Source organism: Muscardinus avellanarius (assembly GCF_963383645.1).
Source record: "Muscardinus avellanarius genome assembly, chromosome: 10".
Taxonomy (NCBI): domain Eukaryota; kingdom Metazoa; phylum Chordata; class Mammalia; order Rodentia; family Gliridae; genus Muscardinus; species Muscardinus avellanarius.
This window is the reverse complement of record NC_137796.1, coordinates 63,304,946-63,314,442: the sequence shown is the minus strand read 5'-3', so window position 1 is coordinate 63,314,442 and position 9,497 is coordinate 63,304,946. Positions and strand designations below refer to the sequence as shown.

The 9,497-nt window shown below is 46.9% G+C and overlaps 1 protein-coding gene across 1 annotated transcript; it reads right to left on the bottom strand.

The window, feature by feature from the left end:
- Nucleotides 1–7,396: 7,396 nt before the first annotated feature.
- FPR2 (formyl peptide receptor 2) lies at nt 7,397–8,452 on the bottom strand (the record flags this gene model as incomplete). The annotated part of the gene is made up of 1 exon (XM_080704184.1): nt 7,397–8,452. One exon carries the CDS (start codon nt 8,450–8,452, stop codon nt 7,397–7,399), a length of 1,056 nt encoding a protein of 351 aa, XP_080560310.1.
- Between the last annotated feature and the right edge of the window lie 1,045 nt (nt 8,453–9,497).

Genomic DNA, 9,497 nt, shown 5'->3' with positions numbered 1-9,497 from the left:
CGGCTATAGGCCCTCTTTTACAGGACAGAATTGCTCAGCACGGTGGCCATTGTTCTATGCTTGGACATCATCCCTCGGTTTGGACTCCCTAATACCTTACAGTCTGATAATGGACCAGCTTTCATTTCTAAGGTTTCATTTTCATTTCTACTCAACAGGTGGCACAAGCACTTGGCATTTTTTGGAAGCTCCATATCCCATATCGACCACAGTCATCAGGAAAGGTAGAAAAAATGGATGGGATGTGTGTGTGTGTGTGTGTGTGTGTGTGTGTGTGTGTGTGTGTGGTACTGGGGTTCCAGGAAACCCTTCTACCTCTGGGCTACACTCCCAGACCTAGTTTTTATACTTTTATTTGGAAATAGGGTCTCTTAAGCCAGCAAGGGAACCTGCGCCATCCTCCTGTCTCCGCCTCCCAAGCGCGGGGATTACAAGCGTGCGCCACCACACCCAGCATGAATGGGATTCTTTGTGTGTGTGTGTGTGTGTGTGTGTGTGTGTGTGTGTGTGTGGTACTGGGGGTGGAACCCAGAGGCTTTCTACCTCCGGGCTATACTCCCAGACCTATTTTATACTTTATTTGGAAACAGGGTCTCACTAAGTTGTTGAGAGCTTCACTAAGTAGCTGAGGCTGGCTTCCAACCTGTGCGATCCTCCTGTCTCCGCCTCCCAAGCACTGGGATTACAAGCGTGCGCCCAGCATGAATGGATCTTAAAAACCATCTAACAAAACTCTCTCTAGAGCTGCAGGTATCATGGCCTATACTCCTGCCACTAGCTCTGGCCTGCGCATGGGCCACCCCTCGAAGCCCCACCTTTATGAGCCCCTTTGAATTGTTGTATGGTCGCCCTTTTTTGTTTAATCACGTTCTCCCTTCAGACCCCCCTCCTTTGGCTTCCTATCTCCCTCACTTGTCTTTTCTCAGATATCTTCTTAGGGAACATGCTGACCGATATCTTCTTCAACTAGGACTGGAGAGGCGGCTCCACACCCGGCAGTCAAGGCTCTTAAGCCGGGGAATCAAGTCCTCCTCAAATTGCTCCAACCAAAACATCTCTAACCATGGTGGACTGGGCCTTATACAGTGATCCTCACCACACCTACTGCAGCCAAACTTCTGGGGGACCCCAACTGGCATCACCTTACTTGGCTAAAAAGGGCTCCGTTACAACAACCTCATGACAAATTCTCTTGTACAGTGTTGGGGTCCAATAAGCTCCATTTTTCTCTGAATAATTCTCTTTAATGCTTTTATTTCAGCAGGTCCTCTTGTTTACATAGTATGGTGTCCTCCCTCTCCGGATGCCAGAAAGCCATAAGTATTAAACTCTCTAAAATCCATTACTGATGCTTCTGACCCAATAACATGTTTTCATTTGACCAGACTGACCCAAACCCACTCACTGCTGAAAAGAGTGGTGTGTGTCTCTCTCAGGGAAAATGCTGCTATTAATGATTCTGTTCTAATGAAGAAAAACTGCTAAAAGGGTGGTGTATGTCTCTCAGGAAAAAGTGCTACTATATATTAATAAATCCATTGACAATCTACCTCACATCTCCAAGGGCTCCAAGGGCCAGCAGCTGCTGGGCTCCTTTGCTTCCGGGCAAGGGCTAGTAGCTGATGGGCTCCTGCCTTTCTCAGTACCTGCTCTCACGATTTGCCTTTTCTTGTAATAGCTCCTTGTCTGTTAAAGTCTCCTCAAATGCACATTACCAAAGTATCCAGGGTAACCTCCAACTCCCGCTGCAGCCATACTCCACCTGCCCACTTCCAAAGGACTCAACTTCTCCTGGCGAAGGGGACCCCACGATGCCCCCTGACAGCAGGAAGTAGCTTGGACTCGGTCTCTGCCCATTATCACTAAAAGGCAGGGATGATTAGTTGGGTCCCTCCCCTCCACCACCTGGGGACAGGAGGCAGAATCCTGGAAGCAGAGATATCACAAGACTCCAGGTGCCACAAGACATACTTGAGATCGAAAGACTACAAATGTCGTGAGAGAATCGGCATTCCCACGCTTAGTCCCACCCCCCCAAAATACTGGCTTAAAAGCAAGGTCATTTCCAGCCCGCCACGTGGCCGGCTCAGCAGGCTGATCTGGACTATGCAGCGGGACTCTCCAGGCAAATGGCTCATTGGTCCCTTCCCCCCGACCCGCTGACCCGCTGACCTCGCCCCAAACCCAAAGGTGCCGAGTTCTTTCAGATTAAAGCATATTTTTGCTACCTCAGTGGGTGTTTTGCCTTCTTTGCGGTCTCCCCAAGCCCCAACACCCCAGTTCAACCTTTCAGAATTAACTGTGAAAACGGTTATGTAAATAGAGTGTGGGGCTGGGGGAGGTGAAAGATAGGAATGGGAGGAAAAACAGCAGCGCCCCAAGATAATGAATCCTTCATACAGATTTTCTTTTCCCTAGGAAGAAAATCTTAGGGCTGCATGAGATACAAGAGAGAGCACCAGAACCTCCAGTCTCTGGAATGATTATTCTGGAATAGAGGGGACTTCCTAGATTTAAAAAATCAATGTTCTGCCAGGTGTGGTGGTGCACACTTGTAATCCCAGCGCTTGAGAGGCTGAGACAGGAGGATTGCACAGGTTCGAAGCCAGCCGCGCTGGCTTAGGAGACTCTGTTTCCAAATAAAGAAATATAAAAATAGGCCTGGGAGTGTAACCCGGAGGTAGAAGGGTTTCCAGGAACCCCAGTACTACAAAAATATACGTCAGTGTTCTGCCAGGTGTGGTGGCACACGCTTGTAATCCCAGCCCTTGGGAGGCTGAGACAGGAGGATCGCACAGGTTCGAAGCCAGCCTCGGCTACTTAGTGAGGCTGTCAGCAACTTAGTGAGACTGTTTCCAAATAAAATATAAAATAGGTCTGGGAGTGTACCCCAGAGGTAGAAAGCCCCTGGGTTCCACCCCCAGTACCACCAAAAAAAAAAAAAAAAAATCAAAGTTCCACAGGGTATGGTGGCACATGCCTGTAATCCTAATACTTGGGAGGATGAGACAGGAGGATCGAGGTTCCTCGATCGAGATTCCAGGACAAGCCTCAGCTACTTAGTGAGGTCCTTTGCAACTCAATGAGACCCTGTTTCAAAATAAGGAATAAAAAAATTGGGCTGAGGGTGTAGCTCAGAGGTAGAATGCCTCTGGCATCCATTCCCAGTACCACAAAAATAAAAATAAAAAAAAAGAGCTGGGTGTAGCCAGGCGTGGTGGCACATGCTTGTAATCCCCGCGCTTGGGAGGCAGAGACAGGAGGATCGCGCAGGTTCGAAGCTAGCTGTGCGCGCTGGCTTAGGAGACCCTGTTTCCAAATAAAAATGTAAAAATAGGTCTGGGAGTGTAGCCCGGAGGTAGAAGGGCTTCCAGGAACCCCAGTACCACCAAAAAAAAAAAAAGAGCTGGGGGTGTATCTTGGAGGCAGAATGCCCCTGGGCCTAATCCTCAGTACAAAGGAAAGAAACAAAGTTTCTTGCTCACACGCGTGCTTCGACAGTCCCTTCTCGAAAGCGCACAGGGAAATAATTCAGCTCCCCACGGCTGTCTCCACTGAGGTCCAAGAACTGAGGAGGAGGCCAGACAGAATTCCATCTCCTTGTCATGTGTTCTAGCGGCCACAAGATGGCGCTCCAACGCCGAGCAGAGGCTTTCGTTTAAGCATTTCCAATCTGCGCCCTGGACAGTGGACTATTATTCGGTGCTTAAAAAAAAAAAAAAAATTGCTATCAAATTTTGAAAGACATCGAAGAGCCAGGTCCACTGGCACATGCCTGTAGTCCCAATACTTGGGCGGCTGATGCTTGAAACATCTGTAGGAGTCAAGAATGTAAATGAAGGGCTGAGGATATAGCTCAATCAGAGAGTACTTGGTTCAATCCCCAGTGCTGGGGGGTAAAGTGTGTGTGTGTGTGTGTGTGTGTACAATCAGTTTTGCCAGGTATGGCAGGGTTCAACCTCAGCAATTTAGTGAGACCTTTAGCAACCTAGCGAAACCCTGTTTCAAAATAAAAAATAAAAGGTGCTGGGGGTGTGGCTCAGTGGGTCACTCCCCAGTGCTGCAAAACAAAGAAAAAACAAAGTCATGGGGCGACAGTTAGCCCAAGGACTTTACCTGAAGCAGGAATTCAAAGCCAGAGATATTCATAACAATGTAAGCCACATGGGAGTTTATAAATATTGTGTGCACGAGGAAAGGAGTTTACTGGTCCTGGCCTCATTCCTATTGTAAGGATGGAGAGTATTGATTGGAGATTGAAGGAATTTTCTTGATATGTAACTGACACTTTCGCTTATTGATTCGTTAGTTCTATAATCATAACTGTCACCATTTTGTGCAGGGAGGATAAGGATCCATCAGAAAATGGCATGAACCCAAGTCTCTGTCTTAAGTATCTTACATTCTCATTATTTGAAATAAACCATCTCAAGTTATAGATGTAATTATACTTTTTCCCTGCTAATTGACAGTTGTGATGAAATGACTAGATTTCTGGAAAGTTACCGTTTACTACGCCAGAAAGAGAAGGAAAAGAAAATTGAATAGTCTGGTAACTATTAAGGAGGTTGTAATGTTTTGATTTAGAATGTCTCCCCAAGCCTCATGGAAACCAGATAGCAATGTTGGAATGGGTAGGGTTGCTAAAGTGGGATCCCTAGGGGTGTGGCCTTGGGATTATATGGTTCCTCCTCTCAGTAATGTGAGAGCTGAGCCCAGGGCCCTCTCCTCCTCTCTCTCCTCTCTCTCCTCTCTCTCCTCTCTCTCCTCTCTCTCCTCTCTCTCCTCTCTCTCCTCTCTCTCCTCTCTCTCCTCTCTCACCTCTCTCTCCTCTCTCTCCTCTCTCTCCTCTCTCTCCTCTCTCTCTCTCTCTCTCTCTCTCTCTCTCTCTCTCTCTCTCTCCCTCCCTCCCTCCCTCTCCCTCTCTCTCTCCCTCTTTCTCTCTCTCTCCCTCCCTCCCCTCCCTCCCCCTCTCCCTCTTTCTCTCTCTCTCCCTCCCTCCCCTCCCTCCCCCTCTCCCTCCCCCCCCTCCTTCCCGCCTTTCCCTGAGCTCCGCAGGCCTGGCCTGACATGGACAGAACCCTAAAATCTCCAAAATCTATCAACAAATAAATCTACCTTCCTCTAAATTATGTGGCTAGTTATTTTGGATTATGGCACTGAGAATGATGACCGAGACAGACATCGAACCTGTTCTTTTTTTTTTTTGTCATGTAATTATTTCATTTGTTTTTTAAATTTTTTATTAGTTCATTGTAGTCATACATCTTAATGGGATAAAAGACTTGTGTAGACATACATGCACACATCACCCAGTTAGCCCTTACCAAATCCCCACCCCACCTGTTCTTAAAAGTCTTCCTAGCAGGGCGTGGTGGCACAACACTTGTAATCTCAGTACTTTGGAGGCTGAGACAGGAGGATCCCAGTTCAAGAACAGCCTCAGCTACTTAGTGAGGCCCTCTGCAACTCAGTGAGACCCTGTTTCAAAATAAAGAACAAAAAATAGAGTTGGGGGGTATAGATCTGAGGTAGAATGCCCCTGGCTTCCATTCCCAGTACCAAAAAAAAAAAAAAAAAAAAAAAAAAAAAGCCTTCCTAGAAGAAAACCCGTCTCTGTTCTCTTCCCTGGTGACAATTTTAAACATTTAAGACTTAAGACATAACACCAGAAACTAGAATCAGAAAAATTACTTCCTAGATCCTTTTAAGAAACCATAATGTTTGACATAAAATGTAATAAAGACATTCATCAAAAATAGAATAAGAGAGCCATCTTTATATAAATATAAACATGGAGATTCTGATATAAAATATACCACAACTGAGAGTACTTTGTTCCAAGAGTGTAAGGGTAACCCAGGTGTTTTAGCACACTCCTGTAATCCCAGTATTTGGGAGACTGAAACAGGAAGATTGCAGGTTTAAGGACAGCCTCAGCAATAGTGAGACTCATTAATCTAGTGAGACCCTGTTTTAAAATAAAAAGTAAGAAAGAAAGGGAGTGTAGTTCGGAGGTAGAATATCTCTGAATTCTATCCTCAATACCAACTAAAAAAGAGTATAAGTGTAGTAGAACATTTAATTAACATTTAATTAATCTAACTTATGATAAATATAAAAGGGTGACACTGATATGATCATCTTAATACATGTAGAAATGTATTTGATAAAATCCAACAACTAGCCAGGCACTGTGGAGCACACCTGTAACTCCAGTATTTGGAAGGCTGAGACAAGAGGATCACAGGTTCAAAGCCAGCCTCGGCAACTTAGTGAGACCTGCAGCAACTCAGTGAGACCCTGTTTCAAAATAAAAAATAAAAACTGAGTGTGGTGGCACACAGTACTCAGGAGGCTAAGACAAGAGGATCATAGGTTTGAACACAGCCTCAGCAAGTAATGAGACACTCATCCATCTAATGAGACTGTTTCAAAAATGAAAAAATAAAATAGGGCTTGGAATGTAGCTCAGAGGTAGAATGCTGCTGGATTCAATCTCCAGTACCACAGTAAAATAAAATATTAAAAACAATAAAGAGCTGGGCGTTGTGGCACACGATTGTAATACCCGCACTTGGGAAGCTGAAACAGGAGGATCGCACAGGTTCAAAGCCAGCCTCAGCTACTTAGTGAGGCTTTCAGCAACTTAGTGTGACCCTGTTTCCAAATAAAATATAAAATAGGTCTGGAAGAATAGCCCAGAGGTAGAAAGCTCCTAGGTTCCACCTCCAGTACCACCAAAAAATAAATAAATAAATAAAATAAGGAAGAGGGATGTAGCTCAGTGGTAGAACTCTCCTGGTTTCAATCCTTACTACTATAAAAAAATTAAATCCAAAAATTATTCATAATTGTTTAAAAACAAAAAAAAATTAGCAAAGTAGAAATAGGAGGAGACCTACATAATCTGATGTGTTGTTGTTGGTTTTTTTTTTTTTGTGTGTGTGTGTGTGTTACTGGGGTTCCTGGAACCCGTTCTACCTGGCTACACTCCCAGACCCATTTTATATTTTTATTTGGAAACAGGGTCTCTTAAGCCAGGGAAGCTGGCTTCGAACCAGCACAATCCTCCTGTCTCTGCCTCCCAAGCGCGGGGATTACAAGCGTGCGCCACCACGCCCGGCAAATAATCTGATTTTTTTAAATAGGCGCAAGCCAAGGCTGGCAGCACACGCCTGTACTCTGAGTATTTGGGAGTCTGAGACTGAAGGTTCAAAAGTTCAAGGCCAGCCTCAGCTACTTAGTGAGACCCTTCAGCAACTTACCAAGATCCTATTTCAAATCTTTAAAAAGGGGAGATGAAGGTGGAGGATGAGGGGGAGCCTGGAGGTAGAATGCCCTTGGGTTCAATCCCCAGTACCACAAAAACAAAAAACACCCCTGAGCCCCCTCCTCACTTATCCCGTAGCTCCACCTCTGCAGGAGGTGAAGTGGAGTTGGTCACCGCAGTGCTGGTCTGAGCCGTGTCCTCGCTCAGGGCCCGCTCCAGACTGGCTGGCAGGGAGCGGATCAGTCTCTCTCGGAAGTCCTGGCCCACGAAGACGTAGAGCATTGGGTTGAGGCAGCTGTTAAAAAAGGCTAGGGAGCTGGTCAGGTTGGTCAGGGTAACGAGGATTTTGTACTTGCCCTCTAACACCGTCTCTTTGAGCCAGACTGTGCTCAGAAGGGCGACCAGTTGAAAGGGGAACCAGCAGATGAAGAAGGAAGCCACGACGGCAGTGAGAACCCTCAAGGGGCGGTTGGAGTTAATCATGCCTTTCCTGTGGATCTTGGTGGCGATGAGGCCGTAGCATATGGCGACAGCAGACATGGGCGTGCTGAAGCCCACGATGAACCGGATGATCCCTCTCGCTGTCAGCACGGTGAAGGCCACGTTCCATCTCTCCTCGGTGGTGTTACCCCAGGACCCAAAGTTGAAGGTACAGTACACATCCCCATTTGGAAGTTGGACGGTCGTCAAAAAGATAAAAATTGGCAATGTCAGGACTAGGGCAAGAAGCCAGGGTCCAATAATCACCTTTTTGGCCAGACCAACAGTGCGGTGGTTCTGGGCCCAGACCGGACGCAGGACACAAATGCAGCGGTCCAGGGCGATGATCGCGATGAGGAAGACGCTTCCGAACAGGTTGACATCCACCACGACGTGAATGGCCTTACACAGGAACCAGCCGAAGGGCCACTTTTCTCTCATGGCCATTGAGGCGATTAGAAACGGGAGGGTGGCCGTGAAGGAGAAGTCAGCTAAGGCCAAGTTCAGGTAAAAGATGGTGGTGACCGTGTACGCCATCTTAAATCCAGCCACCCAGATCACAAGCCCGTTGCCCAGCACACCCAGGACAAAGGTGACCGCGATCACCACCAGCGGCAAGATCCACAGAGCGGTGTGGCCAGACAACTCCCAGAGATCCTCTTCAGAGCCATTCAGAGGAATAGAGAAATTGGTTTTCATCCTTCCCACACCTGGAATAGTCCAACAATAGCCATTGTTCAGGTGCAAGTCCAGCCCGCTTTGAGCGCACCTTACCTGGCTCCGTAGTTCCCGTTCCACACGGGACCTCTCCACCAAGCTTCTTTTCCCTCCTCACTACCTCCTGTTCTTGTCTTACCTGTCACTTTCACCAAGGTGGTCTATAGGACATTGTGTAACATTGCGCGGGCTTTCTCAGCCTCAGCACTACTGACACCAGGGGCTGGATAATAAATGATTCTTTGTTGGGGAAGGGACTGCCCTATCTATTGTTTTTTTGTTTTGTTTTGTTTTTGAGGGTCTGGGGATGGAACCCAGGGGCATTCGACCTCTGAGCTACACCCCCTGCCCTATTTTTTATTCTTTATTTTGAAACCGGGTCTCACTGAGTTGCAGAGGACCTCACTAAGTAGCTGAGGCTGCCCATGAACCACGATCCTCCGGGTCTCAGCCTCCCGAATGCTGGGATTACACGCGTGTGCCACCACGCCCGGCTGCCCTGTCTATTGAAGAAGGTTTAGGAGCATCTTTGGCCACTAGAGGACAACAACATTCCCCCTCCAGTTATAGACATTCCCCAAAGTATCTATAGGCATTGCAAAATCAACCCTGGTTGAAAGTCACCATTGTAGTGTGAAGATTACAGGCTCCAGAGACAGGAATCTGTATTCTAATCTCATCTCTAACATGTCCCCAGGACAAGATAGGAGTTCTGGGTCAATATCATCATCTCTCTTTTTTTGTTTTGTTTTGTTTTTTGGTATTGGGGATTAAAACCCAGGGCCATTGTACCTCTGAACTACACCCCAGCCCTTTTTATTTTTTTACTTTGAAACAGGGCCTCGCTAGGTTGCTGAGACTGGCTTTAATCCCGTGCTTCTCCCACCTCGGCCTCCCAAGTACTGGGATCACAGACACCACCACAAGCCCCTCAGTGAGCTTCCTCCTCTGCAAAAGTGGAGTGGTTCTGTGGTAAAGGTCCAATTTCAGATAAAGATTGAGTGGGAGTGGACATGGCAACTCTTCC